This window comes from Crocuta crocuta, unplaced genomic scaffold (assembly GCF_008692635.1).
Source record: "Crocuta crocuta isolate KB4526 unplaced genomic scaffold, BGI_CrCroc_1.0 scaffold518, whole genome shotgun sequence".
NCBI lineage: Eukaryota > Metazoa > Chordata > Mammalia > Carnivora > Hyaenidae > Crocuta > Crocuta crocuta.
Window position 1 is genome coordinate 3,179,807 of NW_027530514.1, and position 22,474 is coordinate 3,202,280.

The 22,474-nt window shown below is 36.0% G+C and overlaps 1 protein-coding gene across 1 annotated transcript in view; it reads right to left on the minus strand.

Moving 5' to 3' along the window:
- The window catches only part of ADGRB3 (adhesion G protein-coupled receptor B3), a 453,898-nt gene that overhangs the window by 19,471 nt on the left and 411,953 nt on the right, over nucleotides 1–22,474 (minus strand). Inside the window, exons 26-28 of the mRNA XM_077767234.1 lie at nucleotides 21,274–21,313; nucleotides 15,473–16,116; nucleotides 4,848–4,883 (exon numbers count right to left, since the gene is read on the minus strand). Coding sequence (XP_077623360.1) covers nucleotides 4,848–4,883; nucleotides 15,473–16,116; nucleotides 21,274–21,313 — 720 coding nt within the window. The remainder of the gene's footprint in view (nucleotides 1–4,847; nucleotides 4,884–15,472; nucleotides 16,117–21,273; nucleotides 21,314–22,474) is intronic.

Below are 22,474 nucleotides of genomic sequence, written 5' to 3' on the forward strand. Positions count from 1 at the left end.
ATAAGGTTTCTAAATGTTAACAATTCTAGTTAACATGTGATTAAAGCTACTAGAAACAATAAGGAAAGTATATATATTTCTGTGTATAAGGAAAGTAGGGTATGTGTTTTAGTTAGAAAGGTATGAGAAAAAAAAGTATGAGGTGTGGAGATACATTTTTGTTGAGGGAAATAGAAGGGACAGACTAAGGTGGACATAGAAAGTGGCAGAAGTTCTGTAAAAATGAAATCTTGGGAAAAATTTTTATGTATGATCAAGCTGGATAAAATTTATTATAAGGATTTTAAAAACAAGCTTTAATATTAATAGTGTATTTATGTAAAATTAAACACTAATTTTTCTTTTACCTGATAAAAGGACAAATTTGTCTTGGAATATTGGGCTGCTTTTGATAACAGATTGTAAATAAGGGTTCCTTTATCTTTTAAAGTAATCTGGCTTAAAAAAAAAGGATTCTGTTTTGTTAAAATAATCTTGTGTATTTGCTGTCCTCATCAAGTCTTTGAGTATGTAAGTTTTTACTCAGAACTATGTGACTTTCTGTATTTGCCTTTTAACATCTTCCATTATTACCATGGTTAAATGGATAACTAAGTATTGTTTCATAGTGACCTATGATCCTATTTAACCAAGTGTTTTAAAACCTTTTGATATTTTTGACAAACTTCCCCAAATCCAATTCTAAATAGCCTTTTTGACCTTCTACTAACTTTGAGTTTTCTAAGAGGTCCCTAACACACATCTCAATAGACTTGTTCTTTTTCCTTATAAAAAGAGAGAGGTTAAACCTATTAGGCTTATTTGGTATATTAAATTACATGAGAAACATTTTAAAATAAGTGATGATAAACCATCTTAGGTCATGTGATGCAGGTGAATGTGATTAATGTAAGTATTACAGAAATTATATGAAATTCCTGGAAATCTGATGTCTTGGTATAATGTTATCAGTTATTATCTTAAAATGTTATACAGAAAACCAAATTTTCTTGTCAACTCCATTATAATGAACTTGTATCAGATCTTTAATAATGGGCAGTTTAAGGCTTTTACCATTTTCGGGGAGTTACAGTTTTACTCTAATGCTTTTATAAGAGTGAACCTACAGAAGTGACTTGTCTTCAAAGAGATTCATGGAAAGGGCTCAGAAAAAGTGCAGGTTTCTGATAACTTTGAGATTACAAAATTGAACTGGTAAAAGTTTCTAGAACTAATGAAACACTGGATTCAAGCGAAACAAGAATAACTTGGAATAGGATGAACTAAGAAGGATTATAATTTTATGACTTCTATTTTTGACACATTGCTGGTCCTTTACTGTTTTGCTTTCAACATTAAAAGAAAACCTTCTTCTCTTTAAAACTATCTATCAAAGACAGCAGTTTGGTAAAACATACCTTTGTAAACAAAGGTGAAATATCTATGTTTTCCTCCCTACCTGATCCCTTCAGAATTTGGATCATATGGCAATGCAGCTAGCTATTTGCATAAATTCAATGAGAATCTGTTCCTCTTGTAATAGCAATTGGAAATATGGGCTATTTTACCAAGGCTCTCATTGTATTATTTCGAGAGAGATGTGCAAAGTCTCAGATTTGACAGGACGGCTTTTAAGAAACTAAGGCTGACTTTATGGAGCCAGTAAAGCTCCTCAGAAAAGTTGCCCTGGCACCTTGCTTACAAGGTCCTAGCAGAGCAGTCTTAAAAAGAGCTTATATGGTCAACCACTATTCTTGCTACACTTGTGGAAACAGGCCAAATGTAATGCAAACTAATTAGTTTTGCTATGATTATCTTTGGTAAAAAACATCAGTAAGTATAGAAAGAAAAATTATGTTTGCACTTCTGTCTATATTAGATTCTAATCCTGTTAATAAACTATACTAGATCCTAAATTCTCCTGGTTTTTGCAAATACGTGGCTGTGACTCTGTAAACTAACATTTACAATTTTTTCCCATGCTTCTGATTCGGAATGAATAAGAACAAAGACTGCCCTTGAGCCTCCTTGAAAGGAACTATCCCAGGTCCTCCTCACTAGCCAATGACAGCCAGACTTCAGGGGCTTGATAATGGGATATACATCCACAGTTAAAGATGGCTGCACCTGACCTCTGGTCCTGTACAAACCCTGGACATCTACAAGAGAAGCGGCTGACCTCAAGGCAGACTGCTTCCACTTAAGACACTGGATCAAGACTTCATACTTTAAACATAAAAGTCTTTCTTTACCCCTTGTTTCCTTTATGCTGGCATTGGCCTGGTAAAATAAAACCATCACCTGTATCTCCCAGGCCATTGCTAAGGGGAATAAACTCTGAAATTTAGAACAATTTTTTTTAAAGGCCAAGATCTTGGCCAAAAGGGATAAAGGTGAAAATAAACATAGGAAACCTCCTTCTAATGGAGTTGGAAGTCCTGATTGAGGAGCTCTTTCACATACTACCACAGTCATAACTTGTGTATTTCAGCAGAAGGAAGATTTCCCCTGGGCCCAGCAACAGCAAGCTGTCCTTTCCTAGAGCCAGTGAGAAGGTGCCAGTCCTGGGAACTCTCTCATTTTCCTCTAGTGAACTGTTGTTCAAAATAGTGCCTCCCAACTTCTTCTCCTCTCCAGGCTTGCATGTCCTGAATTGCAATTCCCAAATAAACTCATGTGCTGCTTGATAACCTTTGTTATTTACTTTTTTAAGTTTGACACTATATACCAGATCTCTGCTTGGAGCTGGGAATGCAAATCCAGTCAGGGGTTTGGTCACAGAACAAAGGAATATCACTACAGTATTTTCTGTATACATTTCTGAAAGTAAGAATTGATGTTAAACCATTAAGGCTAATCAACACTCTGCTCTATTTATTCAAAAACTACAGTGTTGTCTTGGAGACTGGCAACATGAAAGGGTTTTTCCCCAGGTACAACACTTACTAGGTAATGTTTTATGAGTTAAGAGAATATTGTTATTGTGTATAGACTCTGGGGACTGTATGAGGCCTAAAGGGAAGATATTTTCAGGAGCCCAGGAGGCAAATCTGCTTGTCAGTGGCAAAATGCCCAAGTCGACCATTGTGTGGGAAGGCTTATAGGGTGGGAGTTGGGGGACTATCAAGTAATTTGACATAAACAAAATTTATCAAGCCTGAATTAAAGGGGAGGGAGGCAAGTCGGGCTCTTCATCATGCCCCCACCCTACCCTCATATTTTACACTTCTCATAATCATGCAATAACTACAGCAATTGAAGAGCTAACTATCCAGGGCTGCTGTGTTGCAACATCCTTCCATTATCAGCAAGTGTTTTGATAAGATCATGGCTATACATTTGGATGCTAAGCAGCAGGAAAAAAGCATCAGCTTAAGGGATCTGCTACCAGTTGCCATAGAGAATATATGAAAAAGGAATAGTTTTTCTAATGCTCCAAGGGACACAAATGATCAGATTTCTTTTCAGAGTTTGTGATTACGTACCTTTGGTTGGTTGCACTGAGGCTTAATTTGAGATCTAGGTTTTTACTATATTTTGTCACTGATGCCTCATGAGTTAATTCCCATATCCTTTCCTTTGTACTAATATAACTTAATGTTTTAAGGACAAAAAATATATACACAATGATCCTCAATTTTGGGTTAAAGAATAGGAAAAAATATTTGTCCCTTAAAAGGCAGTAAAAAATCTAAAAGTGGAAATTGCTGAATGTTTTTTCTTTGTAGACCAAAACAAGATATGATGACGTTTTTTATCCTATGCCAGGTTGCTAAAACTGAGACACATCAGTAGGAAATTTTTCCATATAATCATTGAAGCCAGGTTATCATTACTTTGTTTCTTGTACTCTGAAATTTTCCTAAAAAGACCAATTCTTTACGGACTCTATTCAGGGTAAAACCAGAGCCTGTTTACCATTGCAGTAAATAAAAACTGCTAAGTCCAACTTTTGATACCTGATATATTATTGCTGAGCTACAACATTCATCTACATCAACAAAATGATTGATTTAGGAGTTCCCATATTCCAAGAGGTTTCCACAATTTTAGGAATATCAGCTAAGAGTATCAAGTTCCATGTAAGCATCAACACAGTACAAATATGCTGGAGAAATTTATAATGTATTATATCCAATTATGTCAGCAGGCTATGAATCATACCCAATTATCAAGATGCATAAGTGCCTTTTATGTGACTCTCAAACATCATTAATTTTGTGCTTAGCATAAGCTGCTCAAATGGTATGATTTCAGTAATTTCTATCATCGATATTACAACATCAATATAAATTCAATGCAAATTGGAAAATGAACATCTTCATCTTGTTTATATCTGTAAAAAGGCATTTACTGAACACAGGAGCACACTGAACCAATACTTGTATTGAAAAAAAGAATCTGGAATGTAGCACAGAGACTCTGAATAAGAGGAGTGAATACACAAAGCAATTCCCAGAGAAAGCCTAGCTAACCAACCAAAGCATTCTTACAGGCTCTCTGCAAGTAGTCACTGAGGTAAAACCAATATAACTGTTGTAAGTATGAAAAATGAAGAAACTAACACTCTTACCTCATAACAAACTGAATTGATCAAATTAAACCTTTACCATAAATTACCCATTTATCTTAGTATTTATAAAATGGATTCCCTGTCTGGAAAATCTCAGTTTATCACACATCTAAGGCAATTAGAACGTAAAATTTTTTTTCTACTAGCTTTACAGTAATAATTTAATTAAAAATGTTTGATTTCTCATTTGTTTTAAAGAAGAGAGCCCCTATATACTGCAGAGCAATACGTTGAATTGTGTGTCAATTTTGAATCAAAGCAATTAAAATTATTTTAAAAATCCACAGAAACTTACCTCAAAGTCAAGGTCTGAATATCGTGATTTTCTTCTCTGTTAGATTTTTTTAAAAAGAAGAAAAACCAACATAAAGTTATGTTTAATCAAACAAAATGAAAATTATTTTCAATTAAATATCCTGTACCTTTGTATTACAAGTATTTCCTTCAAGTAAGAATAATGTGGAAATTTTTATGATTTCACATTCTTCCATCCATAGGATTTCATTTTTACTTTGAACTTCCATTAAAATTAAATAATATAAAAATACAGAATATTTCTCATCCTGACCTCTTAATTTTTTCAGCAAGGAGAATGTTTTTTAAATGTGAATTTACACACAACTTTCAATCTTGAAGGAGACCTCAGGTCTATGACAGCAAAACTATAATTTTTACTTTAGAGACACAAAGGAGTAAAAGGTATATAGGAAAACATCATATACACCTCTTAAGACTTCCCACCAGCCTACCTCAGTCTTCATTTCTACCAAACTCTCTCTGGCCTTCTGTCTGAGTCCCAAAGTTCTGTATGTCTCACCCACATTTTTTTTGGTATTTGATGGTTCTCCATGATAGGAAAGTCCTAACTGCTAGTTCTTAGGAACTAAAGTATTATAATTTAGTAAAAAAAAAAAAAAAAAAAAAAGTTAACACTTTAGTAAAATATAAGGGTAGATGTCAATTATCTCAGTGTCCCTTATGGCTCTGACTCTCAAACAGTTCCAGAATCTAGTTACGGATCAGTATGTATTAATAAAATAATTAGGCGGTAGACCTGATAAAATCAGAAAATATTACTTAAATGAAACTAATGTGATTCTATGAATATCAGTGTAGGGAAGGTATACGTAGCCTGTGCCAAGAGGGATTTGGTATAGAAGGAGATACCTAGTAAACGTAGAAGGGTCCTCCAAATATTTAGAGAATAAAGCAATTTTCCAATATGTCTTTTCTTTTAATTTTTAAAGTTTATTTATTTTGAGAGACAGAGTGNAACTGCTAGCATGGAAGCCCAATATGGGGCTTGAACTCATGAACCATGAGATCATGAGATGAACTGAAACCAAGAGTTGGATGCTTAACTGACCGAGCCACTCACACATCCCAGAAATTTTTTTTTAATTTGGATTTTTTTTGGATGAACTGGGGATGAAAATAATTACTAAAAACAATATTTAGGCAGTTGAATATATAAACCTTTAGGCAAATGTCTTTGATTTTTTTTCTCTTCTGCTATTCTAATACCTATCTTAAGTTTTGGTAACCTAACAGGGAACACCGCACATGATAGTTGAGAGATGCTTGTAACTGCTAAATAGTAGAGACAGAAATCAATGTAGTTTATTGACAAATATGCCCCCATTTCTGCAGCTAGAGTTACAATGTCACCGTAGAACCAGAACTTCCCTATATAACCAACTTCCCAAAGCATGCTTCACTAGACAAAAAAATATATATACTAAAAGAAAGATTTTGTTTAAAAATAAAGTATAAAAGCTTTGAAATTATTTGATTACAGTGGAGCTGGATCACGGTATCCAGTCTTCAGGTATGATCAAGGAGAGTGTTGAGAAGGAGATTGTTTTATTTAAAAATTTTTTTAACGTTTATTCATTTTTGAGAGACAGAGCATGGGCAGGGGAGGGGCAGAGAGTGAGGGAGACAGAGGATCTGAAGCAGGCTCCAGGCTCTGAGCTGTCAGTACAGAGCCTGACCATGGGACTTGAACCTATGAACCACAAGGTCATTACCTGAGCCACCCAGTGCCCCTGAAGACACTGCTTTATTAAATGGAAACAGCATGTTGATGGTCACTTTGTTTCCTGTCTCCAGTCACTGTAGCCTAGCCTTGGTGACATATGGAAGGAGAAAAGTATGTAGGAAGGCATTTAACCTAGGCCTCCTTTGCCATCTCCCGCCATTATTGTGATCTGTGCTGTAAAAAAAAATCAGGCTCCAATGTAGTGCATAGTACTTTTCTGCAATATCAATACTAAATGTCAGTGTTTCCATTCTGCTCTTGAATGCTTGGCCTTCTTGGCACTGCGACTCAGCAGGACAGTTTTGTAAGTATACATTAAGCAAAATTCTTTTCTTCATACAGCAAAATGCAAGCATGGAAACAGTTTTAAGCAGTTGTTATAGAACATTAGTCATGAGCTTTGAGTTCCATTTGAAAATTAAATAGTGAGATCTTATGAGAAAGGTTCAGCTAGCTAGCAGAGTAGGAAGAGGCCCTTCTGCTGCTGGCATTGAGGGCTTCTCTGTTGTCAAAGGTGGTAACAGCAGTATGTTGCAATGTTTCTGAATGAAAGCTGTGTAGCCTGAGGATGGGACATGCTGATGGCACATGTCACTAAAGATTCCATATTTTAGGAACAAAAGATGAGAATGTAGAAGAACACCAGAGAGAGAATCTGCTTCTGACAGCAGATGTCACCTATGCACCCATGTTGATGTGAAATATAAAAAAGAAAATGGATATATTCCTATGAATAGATTTACCTCTCTAATCTTATTAAAATTAAATTCTAACGTAAAGGTAGAGCAGAACTAGCAGCCTTAAAGGATTAGACAAAGAAATAAACAATGAAGCAGATTTTAATCAAAAGAGCCTAAAGATGGTGGGGGGTGAGCAGTAAAGACTTAAAAATTAGAGAATGGAAAAAATGTGGTAGATTTTCAAAGCCCGAGGGAAGTTAAACTTTGTGTCATCTAATTCATATCACCACAATACTGACCAAATGTTCCAACCTTTTATAGTTTATAAAGTGCTTTCACATTTGAACATGCTAACCGCCCTGTGGGATGGTCAGGAAAGAATTATTTTTTATATCTATTCTATGAATTAGGAAAACTGAGTCCCAGAATAGTTAAAATGACTTGTTCACTCACAATGGTGGTAAGCTAACGAGCTGAGATTCACACTCAGGTCTTCTAACTCCAAATCCAGTGTCTCTCACTTCTTGTTCATTGGTAAGAGTGGAAATATTTTATAGCCAAGATGCCTGTGATACTTTGCTGATTGTTACTAGAACTCAGCAAGAATAACATTTGAGGACCCAGGCAATCCAAGGCTGATAGCAGTGGGACAGACACTTTCTAGCCATGAAGTAGGGTCAAACAGAGAAACTTTTATTTGTCAATTATATTTTAAAAGAAAAAGTCTAATGAGAAAATAATCTAATGGCATTATAAAATTATTTGTGATGATTACAATAACTTAAAAACCATCTAATATGGGATACTTCATGAGAAATGATACAGTAACAAACAGTAGCCGACCTCCACTTCCATGATGTGTCTCCCAGTGCAAAATCTAGTTTATTTTAGATAAAATCATGGAAAAATGTGGTATAATGCAAGAACCAGCGTGTTCAATTCTGTTATCCTTGGTATACAGGCAGTATGTTGGAAAGTATTTCAAAGCACTGAAGTTTGTAGAAACTATGACTGACTTATATGTTTATTCAAATGTCCCTTTGAGCTTGCTGGGAAGTTATTGTAAAGTGGTTAGAAATAGTGGTTATATGTTTAAAAAATTGGACTCAATTAATAAAAGTGATCAAATCATGACAATTTTTTTTTCTGATTAAGTTGACAACTGAAGAATTGGTACATAATAAATTTAAAATAAACTAGGGAGGGGGCGCCTGGGTAGCTCATTCACTTAAGCGTCTGACTTGGGCTCAAGTCATGATCTCATGGTTCATGAGTTCAATGGTTGGTGAGTTCGAACCCTGCATCAGGCTCTGTGCTGACAGCTCAGAGTCTGGAGCCTGGAGCTTTCTTTGGATTCTGGGTCTTTTCTCTGTCCCTCTCTTGCTCACATTCTGTCTTTCTCTCTCTCTCTCGAAAATAAATAAATGGTAAAAAAATATGCCAGGGTGATATTAAAATATTTTATGAAGATATAAACCTGTCTATATAAACCCCAATTTCTCAAATAACTTGTTACAAATATCCTTTTTGTCATAGTAGGTAATAAAAAAATCTCATCGGCTCTTCTATGTGGTTTCCTTTTCTTAATTTTCCACGTAGAACTCATCCTAACTTGTATTCTGTCCTCAACACTCCACTAAAATTCTTCTTGCAAGGTCTCTGATGAGCTCCATCTGGTCAATTTCAAGGTCCACCTTCTGTCCTTACCTTGCTTAACTCTCAGAAGCTTTTGAAATTTAATCATCTCCTCATTAAAACACATCATTTTAGCATTTCCTTGCCTCCCTCCTGTTGGCTATAGCTCATTTTCCAGTGTCTTTTGCTGGCTCTTCTTTATCACCCTGCCATCTATGTGTTGAGTTCCTGAGTTCTCTATTTTCTCATCTTCTCTCCTCAATAATAGCAGTCATCCCATGGTGGCAAATTCTATCTTTTAAGTTCCAAACACCCTTTTCCTCCTTCATGTCTGTCCCATCACAGAAAATGTCAGCTATCTAGTTGGTCAAGTCAGCAACTTAGGAGTCATGCTTCATTTCCTACATCTCTCACCCTGCATATCACATCCAGCAGCAAGTGCTAACTGTTCCACCTCTGAATTCTCTCTTGATCCACGTACTCTTCTCCATCTTCACTTTCATCTCTACAGTGAAAAACATTCACCTCGCCTATCTGGGCAACTTTAGTCGCTCCCTAACTGTCCTCCGGCTTTCTGCATTACTCCTTTTCCTAATATCATTGGATCCTAATCCTTTCCTCCAAGCCATCAAAAGGATGGATGGATGGATGGATGGATGGATGGATGGATAAATGATCACGACAATCTTTCACTTAAGAGTTTTTGTTTGCTTCCATTGTTTTCACAAGGCTCTGCAAAATCTAGTTTCTTTTTCCTATGCCAATCACATCATACGGAGCTCACCCCTATTCGGCAGGTCTTCTAATCCTGTGAAAGTATCTCAAGCTCTTTCCTATTTCAGGACCTCTGTACTGCGGTCTTTGCCTGAAACACCCCCTCACACTCCAGATCCTCATAGGTCATGCCCCTTCTTTAACTTCACCCTATACAGCACTTCAGAAGGCTCAGACCACTTTATCAAAAGAGGTATCTTCTTCACATTCCATGGTTCTTCCCCAGCCCAGCAGACTCTTTTAGAGTATCCATTTGTTAACAGTTAGTTATCTGTCTGTTCCATGGGGTGTATTTACCACAGGGACAGGATCCACATCCACCTTGATCACTTTTATATCCCCAGCATCTGCAAAAGGGCCTGGCACAATAATTCACAAAATTATTGATGAATAATTGAAGGAGGTAGTACACTCTGGCAGCTAAACAAGTCCAAAATAATGGGACTTGTTTCTTATTTTTATTTTGTTTTTGTTTTTCTCATTCTTTGGGAGAATTTAGATAAGCAGGCAGACTAAATACACAAAGAAAACCATTATGAATGGATGAACTGACAGCCAAAAGGATCAAGACAATTTCGGGGAATGCAGGCTTATCACTAATAGAAGGGAAAAAAATTCAGGATGATTTAAGAGTAAGAAAATGAATAAGAGTATGAGGCTACACAGAGGAATACTTAGCAAGTATATGCATTAAGGCATCTCTCCATATCTAAATCCTCTAGAATGATGAATAATTTCTCAAAGGGAATAATTCATTGTGTCACTTCAAATTAAGCTGGACAAGACACTAGAAAATTCACTGCAGGGGATAAATTGCAGTGACTAATAAATGGCAATACAACTGCCATTAAAACTTTCATTGCAGAGCAAGCTGTGGACACGTTCAATGAGAAAGCTTGGATACCAAATCTATTCATAATATCTACGAAAATAATACCTGAAGATAATTAATTTTGAAAAATGACTTTTATTTCAGCCAGTTTTGTTTGTATGCCTACATAAATGACAAAATTCCCCAATCGAGGAGCAAGAATAAAACACTAAAGAAGGGTGAGGCGCCCTTTCACCACAGCTATGTGAGGAAAAAATGTAAAAAAGAAAACATGGCTTCTGCACAATGGTCAGTTCTATAATGGTTTCTGCTAGTGACAGTCTCTCAGCTCCCAAGTGAAGCCATAATATTTTGTCTAAAGTCCTAAATATCGATTTAGTACAGCATTCAAGCTTCTTCACAGAAATTCAAGATATAATGGTAATGATATAATAATAACACAACCTTACATCCGAAGTGCTTCTTACAATTTTCAAAGGGTTTTCACATCCATTATCTAATTTGATCCACACAGTAGCTCTAAGGGAGGCAACTGTGATGTGACATTATAGCTAAAATGTTTTACCTTTAAAAACCATTATAGTGAGAGCTCTATAATTCACGTCCAGAGGAAAACTGGAGTATAAAAATTTAGCCTAGATTGGTGTCCCTTTGTACACATTTATAAATTGAAAGGGACTTATCTGACAATGTTTTCAGATATATATAGTTAAGTTCACACCGACATGGTCAGAAAAGCTCGAGTGGCAAACTTTCTGCTTTTGCTAAAATCATTTCATAATCTACTACCTAACTCTGATTAGTCATTAAGAGTTTCTTCATGAATAAGAAGAATCAAGGCAAAGTATGTCAGGAGAATAAGAGGAACTACTTAATGTATTTACATCAGAGCAAACTGTTCCATAAGAATTCAAGAGATGGTGGAGCTGAGAAGCCACACACAGGATCCTGAAGTAACCCAGAGATTAGCAGAAGAGACTATCCCCTAAGGCTGGACAAAGGGAGATGGCCTTGTGACCTGGGTCCAGAGGCTGACACACGTGGAAGAAGCTGGAAGCCTTCTGGAACAGCAGCTAGAGACACAAGGTGCCGCTTAAAGCAGAAACAGCAGGGGAGAAATATCCTGGGATTCTCTGCTCTGCCCACCTCCAATCTCTCCCTAGTGCTTCCTAGTGGCCAACCTTCTCTCTCAGCCAGAGTCACAGGAATCAGCATCAACTATGAGTGATGCAGGGGACCATGTGCCAAATAAGCCCAGGACATGCATAGAAACTGGGAAAAGTTTTGAGTTAGGAAATGTTTCCTATTTAAATCTAACAGCTACAGGCTGTGGAATAAATGCCACTGTTCCAAAGATTCAAAAGCAAATACCTATCTTCCTACAATGATATCTCTAGGCTTTTTTCAAAAAATAAGTAGAACCACAATCCAAAATTTAAACTCTGTTTCATAGTCCTCACAATGGCTTGAGAACTAGAATACCTCCATTTTCCCCCACTTGTTCTGTAGCACCTAGTGGTTATTTGCTTTATATACACTTCAAATATCAACACATTTTTTCTCCGTTTTTGAAGGTGAATGATTTAAGTGCTGATGACAATTTTATTCGTCTTAACCTTAATGCACTTAAAGGACATGGAGAGCTGGAGCCATTGTGAGGATTTCTATGGTAAGAAAATCATAATTATCCCATCACTGTGGAAACTAAATCTTTTAGAAACTAAAATTTTCAGAATTGCTTAAATAGTTTGGAAGATGGAAGACCACACATTAAAAAAGAAGGTAATATTAGGAAGGGGGAAATCTGGATATGTTTTTATGCCAGGGAAGTTCATGCACTTATCAAACTTGTTTACACCCAATAAATAATTGAGGGCTAGCTAAACAAAGCCCCCTGGAGGCTGGAACCTTTTCTGCTAGCACTGCCTTCAGGGTTGAGGTGCCTCCCTCTTTCTTTGTTGTGTCCTGCTTCTTTGAATAAACACTTTCACACACACACACACCCACTCTTTGGCTTTCTTTGTCTCTCCCTCAAATCTCATTTTTCCTTTGCCTTCTCTTTTCCTTATGAATATCACATCCTGTGCCACAACTGGCAGCTTTTACCTTCTCTTTCTGCCCCCCACCCTACTTCCCACCATGGCAATTTGTGAATACCCACTCCTCTGGAGGAAACTTCCTGAATTAATATGAATATTGTTTTTTTTTTTTTATTATCCTTGGAAGGATCCTGATGCACCTGACCATCTTCTGCTGCTTCAGCTGCCCAGGCTGGATGTTCCTGTGGCTGCCATCTTCCTTCTCACTCAAGGGGGAGACGATTCAAGCTGTTCTATGGTTTGGGCCTCATGTCATTCACATATTCACCCATTTGCATCTTCACATTGTCTTCTGACTCCAAGTACCTCCTGGCTACTGTTGATCCCCTCTTTATACTTCAGCTGATACTTCAGCCACCTTTTGGCTTTTTCTCTAATGTCAGGACATCATTTCCCCCACTAGTTGGCTCTGCAGATACAGTCTAGCAGAGCTAATAACTCAATCTGACATTGCATCACTCTGCTCATAAGGAAAGCACTTTATTTGCATGGCCTACAGCCCTGTCTCTAAAATTTGCCAGTTCTGTATGCCTATACTTTACCCATTTCATGTCTTTATTCACCATAAGACCATGTGTCTGTCAAGGGTTAAAATGAAACTTTAAAGTTGCTCTCCTGCTAATGTCCAGACACATTAGTGTCTCTTTTAGACAGTCTAAAATTGATCAGGACAGGAAGATTCTTTTCCTAGATGTGCTATGCACTTGCTCTGTAACCTTGAATAAATGACTTTACTTCAAGGATTATAACAACTTATCCATTGCACAGAGGTGTTGTGAAGATTAATTAATTCATGTTTTTAAGGTGATTTGAGGATCTACTAATGAAAGATGCTATATAAATGCTAATTTTTATTATTCATTCCCACATCTATATATTCTCTTTCAGCTGTCTCCTAAAATGGTTACCCATAAGCAATTACTATTAAATTCTTTTAAAGAATGAAAATGAGGACCTGAATTTTCATTCTGAATCCTGAATTTTCTTCCTTTTCAAGATGTAAGCCTTGTGATCTCTAAGTCATTTAAATGCAGATCTTCTGGCTGAATCACAGTTACACATGATGCTTATAGTTAATAATAAGGATATGGAGATTTGGAAAAATTACAAACTGAACAAAGCAGCACTTGGAAATTCAGTCTATTGTGCAAGCACACACAACCTGTACAATCTCAAACCCAGAAGGGTTTTTAGGCTTTAGATGGAAAGCATTTTTATAATAAGCAGATATTTTAATATATGTCCATTCTAACCCTGTAGCTCATTTTAAAGAGCCATTCTATATAGAAGACTCCATATGGTCATTATGATTTTTGTGTAGTACATAATTATGCTTACTTAGGGTGTTATAGTACTATATGCACACTCACTGAAAATCCTTTTGAAACTTTTGTGATTTTGTATAAACATTATGCAATTTGTGCTTATGTAGTAGTCATTACTAGAGTAGATCTGCTAGTTTCTGTGATACACCAGTTAGAAACAGAGAAATAGTAGCTATTCTGTTAATTGAGAAGGGTGGAATGCATTGTCGAGTGGGAGCTCTTGGCACTCTGGAGTTAACTTGGCCTTACTGCTCCTATCCTGTTCTAAGGGATGATTCTTCTCAGAAACACCATTCTATTTAGAGTTGATCTAAAATCTAGGAATTTATTCTGATCCCATTTTAGTCTAGAAGTTCCTTGGTCCAGTTGGGGTTTAAAAAAAAAAAAAATCTCAAAATCACACCACTCACCAAGTTACTCTAGCCTTATAGGATATCTCTTCATGTTGATGTAGTAGAAGGAATGGCTTTGAGAGGAGTAGGGAGGTATAATTGCCTCTGGGAACTTTTGAACACTAGAACATACAGTGATCATCACATTTCTGATGGAAAGGGGAAGCAACAAGTTCTAGTGTCTTTCCCTAACTAGTGTCTTATGAAATGATCTAGAATATTAAAACAATTGTAATACATAAAAAAGAATGCATGTATTGCGTTGTATACTGAACATATGTAATAGACCAGTATTGTATACTAAACATATGTAATAGATGTAGTTTTCAGCAAAATTTCAAGATACAAAGGGCACTTATAAAACAGTAATATGATGCATGTCACAAAAAAGCAAGACACTTTCCTTAGATCTTATTTGATTAACTGAAATATAGTATGAATGATACTGAAAACATTTGACTACTCTGTACTTCACTTTATGAGTAAAAAAGAAGCTGAGGGGAATATGCTTTTTTATAAAAGCAATGTGGTTGGACCTGAGCATCCTGACTCTTAACCTGATCAATATACATCCCTCCTGAGAGTTCGTAATTTAAGATAAAAAGTTTTAGTGGTCATCATTATTCAAGAGCTAAGATCACAACATTTACTCTGGAGGATATTGACCTAACATAATAATAGAATTTGTAATTAGTGTAATGGAAGACCCCACAGAAACATTCCAATTTTGGAATTGTTAATGGATGCCCTCACACAGAAAACCCAGATTTTGGTTTTAAGTTTGTAATGCCATACAGGAACTACTTTAATCACCAAAAGGATCTCTAGTACCTGAGAAACACCAGGAGGATCTTCTATTTTTTCTATTATGAGAGCTCTACTTGGTTCCCATTATGAAAGAATTATGACCGATAGTTATTCTTTTAATTATAGAGGACTCCCTTTTTAAAACATGATCTTGAGAAAGGGCATTCTGATGTACTACTGGAAAAAAAAAGTATGTCTAGAATCTTAATCCCAACATGCCTAAAACATTTGTGTGAGGTAATATGACTCTTTTCTCTCAATCCAGTGTCACATGAATCAATTTCTCAAATATCAACGATTTCAAATATCAAGGAAAGGTTTATTCTGTTGCTTACCTCTAATGAACTCATTGATATCGTTGACCCAGTTTCACTTCTTGATAGTCCTGCATTATCATCCAACTCAGAGGCCATGAAATTCTTCACAGCTGTGCGAGGCTCAAAGGGCAAATTCTGCATATGTTCCTGGGGTGCAAGGTGTTGATCTAAGTTCATATTGAACTGGTCCATTACAGGGGGGTTCATGTTGAATTCAGGATTCACTTTGTAGTGCAATAACCTTTCATGTGGCAAGGTTTCCATACCAATATTCATTTTGTTTTCCTCTTTCATTGATGGCTGGGTATTTACAGAACCTCTGGGCATCACAATATAGTCACTTTCCATCATTCTTTCTTGAGGATGGACTATGTCCATATCAGCTCCTCTCAAATTGTCATCTGTACATAAGTACACAGTTCTTCGCAATTCGCTGTTCTCTTTTTTCAAACACTGATTGCCCAGCTCATTCATACTCATGGGCATGTGCATACCGGTGGGTTGCTGGATAATGACTTTGGAAATAACGTTTCCAGGCAGTGTTGAATAGCTTAGCCCTTCAGGATTTGTTGCCTTTTCTTCTTCATCATCATTTAGAGAAATCCTAGAGAGTGTTCCTGTTATTGTTGCTGCTCGGCAAGGACCAATGTCCTTGTGAAGCACTATAAATTAGGATATAAAAATTCAGAAAAGACAGTTAGCAGATATTTTTTCATTGCTGTATTTTGCTGTCCCTCTACTAATTTCCTTAATAAAATAAAATAATAATATTTAGAAACTATATATCTGGGGCGCCTGGGTGGCTCAGTCAGTTAAGTGTTCGACTTCGACTCAGGTCATGATGTCACGGTTCATGGGTTCAAGGCCCACATCAGGTTCTGTGCTGACAACTCAGAGCCTAGAGCCTGCTTCAGATTCTGTGTCTCCCTCTCTCTCTGCCCCTCCCCCATTCATGTTATGTTTCTCTCTGTCTCAATAATAAACATTAAAAAATTAAAAAAAAATTTTTTAAAGACTATATATCTATTGTTTGTAGATGGTCCAGATTACTCAATCACTCTTTATTAATTTGGATATATTTTCATATGTTTATTGATTCTCAGGTAGTCCATAACTAAAACTTATTGGAAAGTTGATTAATGTACTTTCAAAAATCTCAGCACCCTATTGTTTAAAAATTTTTTTAATATTTTTATTTATTTCTGAGAGAGAGAGAGACAGACAGTGTGAGCAGGGGAGGGTCAGAGAGAGAGGGAGACACAGAATCCGAAACAGGCTCCTGGCTCTGAGCTAGCTGTCAGCACAGAGCCCGACAAGGGGCTCAAACCCATGAAGCGTGAAATCATGACCTGAGCCGAAGTTGGATGCTTAACCTACTGAGCCACCCAGGTGCCCCTCAGCACCCTATTCTTAAACAACTCTGCATATGCTTTTAGGGAAAAAGCAGATTACCAGAGAAGGTTCTCCATAAATCTACTGCAACGAGTTTTTGAAATTATGGATATATTCACACAAATTTTACTTTTTCTCAAAGGCTTTTCCCCTAAAGAATTCTACAAGTTCTATTCATTAAAATACTTCTTGAAAGAGGTAATCAATGAGAATTTCATATTACTACATCAGAAATTCCTCTAAAATTATGCATGTTAAAAATTAATGAGCATTTATCTGTGAAGTCCATATGGTCAAGGTAGATACAGGGTTCAAAAGTATTTATCATCTTCAGCTCCATGAGGGAAAAAAAGAATATCTTTATAAGATAAATCCATATGCTCAAATGCCCTTGAGGGGGTATTAAAATTGCCACTGACTTTAAGCAGGGAAAACTGTATGAGCCTCTGACAACTCTATTCAATTTTAAGCTTAAAAAATAATCACTTAGAAAAATTAAAAATTCATGTTAACTTATAGTAAGAGAGGGGAAAAATGAAACTGAACCAAGTAAAACAAACCAACAGAAGGGTTCAGGATTTTTTATTGGAATATATTTTAGTTTTTTTCTTTAGTTTCTATACAAGAAGAAAGTCACATATTATGAGTAACAGTAGCAGAAAGACTTGAAGAATGCTTAGTTGTAAACAACTGTGAGTTTTGAGGTAGGGAAGAATGAAATTCTGAAAAAATATCCTTGGTAATTTTGGTATTGAAAGCACACAGAACACTTAATGCTATTCTATGTACAAAGCAGAGCAATTATAACTGAAAATGTCATTAGGCATAGATAACTATAAAATATTTGGTTTGTTGTTTCCTCATGAAAAGTTTCAGATATATTGAATTTTATCCATTGTTATCCAATTTTCAAATAGCATCATAATTATGCATTAAGCAGAACTTGAAAAATAGAAGATTGTGAATGTCTTTCCCTACTACAAAGAAGCTTTAAAAATTACTGCAGAATATGCATCATTCAAGAAAAAGAAACATCCATGTAATATCTTTTATCTTTTGAGATTCCATATTTAATATTGTATTAGGTTTCTATTTCAGACACTAAATATCAAGTTAAATTTATATCTATATTTTTTATTGATCTACAATTTGGTTGTAACTTTTTGTATTATTATATAAAAAGGTAGAATGATTTGCTTTAAAAAAGTTATTCCCAAACCTCTTAATAGATCAGTGATGAACTGTGGTTGCTAGGAAGAATTTGCATAAAAAACATTAACGAGCTAATTATGTTAAATTAATAGAGTTAATGACATTCTAAATAACATACTTGAAAAAATCTATTAATTTTTAATGTGTAAAAATTAATTCAAAATTTATAGCAGTACAATTTAAAGGCAGTCACAGGCACATGTCTTTTGACATTAAGGACATACAGATAATTTTATACTTTTATGAATACATTGTAAAGTATAAGTGAAACTTTGGAACTGAATATTGATTTTATAATCTGTATTTATGCAAGATACATTTAATGTTTTATCAGTTAATACCATTTGTAGTTATAGTCACCACATTTTTATCAAATGACACAGTTATCTTTACTGAAAAATTGTATATCTTAAATATTCGGGGAAAGATAATTCTTCTTATGAAGTGGTGTCTTCTCTATATGAAAGATAAATCTACCTCTTAGACTTGCTTAAAATTGATATCCAAATTTTGGATAAACATAAACAAATGCATACCACCTACACATACAGACATGATGTTGAAGTGATAGGACATTGACGAGAAATTAACTAAGTTGTGAAAGGCAAAACCCAAAACACAACAACACAACAAAACAAAAAGCACCTAAATATTCTGCATGATCAGATATACATTCTACCCTTTAGGAAAGTGAATTTCAACAAAGAGAAAGATAACTCAGAGTCCATGCATTGAAACTTTAAAATCGAATCTATCTGTACATGAACACAAATCTCTAGAAACACTCAGAGGAAAGTTACTGATGAGGTCAGTTAAAAAAGGCACAGACAAAATATGAAAACATTATAAAAATATTTTTTAATAAAATAATGGTCTTGGCCTGTATTAGGAATACTAAATCCCAGAATGCAATGAAGTTTAGGGCAAAGCGGTAATTTAACAAAGGAGCAGGATGAAAACTGATGGATGAGACCAGAGCTTGGAGAGGATGGTGTAATACGGTGGTTCTGCCAACTTCAGCCTCCGTCAGAATATCTGGATGGCTTGTGAGAACACTTACTACTGTACCCCAGCTCCCAGTAGCTCTGGGGTAGGGCCTAAAGTTTACACTTCTAACAAGTTCCCAGATGATGCTAACACTGCTGGTCTGGGCAAAACTACTCTGTTCCTACTTTGATCCTCTGTCAAGGAAAACTGTGAAGAGTACACCAAAGAGCCTAAAAGAAAACTAAACTAAAGGTCTGAAAACAAGAATCAAATGAATGCCTAGTTGTTTTAAATAAACTCAGGCTTCTGGACCCCAGACAGATCATGTCCCATCTTGGAATACAGATGTGGAAGCTGGCACCATGGCTAGTGATCTTTGAGAAATTATGGAGAGCAGATGGAGCAAAGGAGAATGTTTTATCAGTTTTCCAAGGACAGAAATGGTAGACTTAGGAAGCCAAACACCAGTGAGATCATTTCTTAGCAATATTTTGTTAGATATTAAACAAGAAAGAATGTTTCCTAATGCCCCATTCCCAGGCCCACTATGTGCTGTCAAGTTATGACAGTTGTTCTACTTCTCTGCTAGAACCAGACTCTACACTGAGTATTTTCAGTGAATTCAGAACTGAGTATAAGGGGGCACCTGGGTTGCTCAGTGGGTTAAGCATCTGACTCTAGATTTTGGTTCAGGTCATGGTCTCATGGTTCATGAGTTTGAGCCCTACCTCTAGCTCTGTGCTGACAGTGCAGAACCTGCTTGGGATTCTCTCTCCCTGTCTCTCTGCCCATCCCCCCCCATAAATAGATAAATAAACATTTAAAAATAAGAGGTGAGAATATGAACTTAGTCTCTTATATTCTTGTGATTGTAACAACTCTGTAATCTCAGAGCCTGCATAGATGTTTAATGTTTATCAGTTGAGTCTGAAAAATATACTGAAAGGGAGTCAGTGTGGGGTATGTGGGAGGTGCCCTCCTGAACACAGCAGGGATCTACACTCTTCTCCCATCCAACTTCTTTATTGACATTTTAAATAAATGTTCAGAAAATATTCTTATCAAACTTTCAATGCCAAAAAATTTCAAATGGATAGAATGCTAACCTGAAACTAGCAAACAGAGATAAATGCAAGGCCAGATTTTTCTTCAAGGGAAACAACTCAGAGCCTTTATACAATCCTATACCAGTAAAGTTGTGACAACTACTGAGGAAAGTCTTAGGGGTTTAGATAACAAGTTGACAGTAGTAATATACCAGTTGCTCTGAAATGAGATGCAAACGTAGATAACATTAATATGAGCAAAGAGCCAACTATGAGAAATGCTGAACAAGTGTGTACATTTGGGCACTATAATTTAAAAATTACTGACAAATTGGAGGCTATGTGGGGGACCATGCCTGCTGGTGGTGAATACTATGAGTAATGAATGAAGAAACATGGTTTGTTTAGTCTGGAGAAAAAGGACTTGAATTGGACTAAATAGTATTTGCTTAAACATCTGGATATTTAGATGAAGTAGATATCCAATCTTATTCTAGAAAGCAGCACTAAAGTCAACAAATACAAGGTAAAATAAGGTATGTTATAATCCCTTTATGTGATATAAAGAAATGTTTCCAACAACTGGAATTATCCAAAAAATGAACGTGTAGTTTTCTTTGAAACTCTTGAATCATCTACTCCTGGTGAGCATTTAGCCACATGCTAAGGATGGCCATCAGGGACCCTGTCCATGGGGCCCTAGTGCTCTAAGGCACAGAGCACTGCACAGTTTCTTCTGGGCCCCACTAAGACTATAACAGCAGCAGCAGTTTCACACACACACACACACACACACACACACACACACACACATTCACAATCCATTTCATTCTTGCAACAGCCCATATTCCACAGAAGATGAAACTGAGGCACAAAGAGGCTAACCTGGCCTTACACCTGACAGCCAGTAAGCAGTGGAATGGAAGTCTTAGGTCTCCAAGTCAATGCTTTTCTCCTGTCACTGTGCTTCCTAATTCTTAGTTTCTCAATCCTCTTTCTCCCTTCACCCCCGACTCCTCTCTCTCCACCACATTCTGCTATTGAAATGCTTCCCTTTGGAAGATTCTCTTTATTCATCCACAGGAATATGTGATGCGCAAACTGCAGCATTTTCTTTAAGATCAAAATCATAAAAATGATTTAACATCCCTAATGATATTTCCAAAATTCAAATATTCTTACCTGATCGACAAGCAATGTCTACATCCTTTTCAAAGTCTGTCTGTAACAAGAAATAATAAGGTATAGAATCATTTGACGAAGACCTCGAGCGACTTTTACTAACTAGATTAACCAAAGTTTACAGATATCTGACTAGGCAGTACTGGATTATTATTTTGTGCAAGAGAAATTTCTCAAGGGATAATCAAATTGTGTTCAAGACTATTTCCTAAAGACCGAATGTTGAATAAAAGCAGTGGAAAAGTGGCATACAATTTTAATAAAGCAATACAACTTTATCTGTCAGCTTCAGTCAAGAGATGATACCATATATAAAAGGAGAGAATTTCAAGGCAATTCCTTAAACCACAATTTAAAAAGAATGTGCACTATTACAAACATACCTAAATACATGTCTTTGCTATTTCTATTTTCAAATATTCACCTTGAATATATTGTTTATAATGTAGTATCTTATAGTATAGCTTTGTCAAACCCTTAATCGTCAAACTAGGCTCTTCTCATTATTCATTTTCATTCAAATTGACAAAACACTTTTAGGTTTAAGAATTAAAATGGAAGATTAAACAATACTTAGCTGGTCTACAACTTGCTAGGGTTCAGTTTCATCCCCATATTTTCCTACAACTTTTATTGTAAATCAGGTACTTTTTTTAAATGGTAAAATTAAATTAACCCATCCTAATCAAGCTCTTCCAGTCATACACTGGAGGATGTTATTTAGAACTTTTTTATATTTTAAATTAGAAATCTCAATATTTGTTTTTAACACAGAATTGATTATTCCTCCTCAAGTCTTAGCTACTAGTATATGGTTTAGACTATTTTATGTTGCCTGATCCGAAAACATTCATATAAATTAAATATATTGCAAAAGAAATCTCTAAGCCCTGGTTTTAACAAATCACACCTTAAATCTTACCTTATTTCTAAAAGACACCAAAGTGTTCATGCCTAAAGTACCCCTTAATCTCAACAGTAGGAGCCCATGTACAATGACTGACCTTTTACTGGAATTGTAGCTACCCTTTTCTACTTGAGGGCAGTGGTTCTAATCTTAGGTTGCATACTAACCACCAATATGTGGTTCCCACTCCAGAGATTCTGATTTCATTGATCTGGAGTGTGGATTCTAATGTACAAACAAGGCCAAGTACCACTGCTTTAAGACCAGAAGTGAAGGTCCACAGTGTTCTCATCT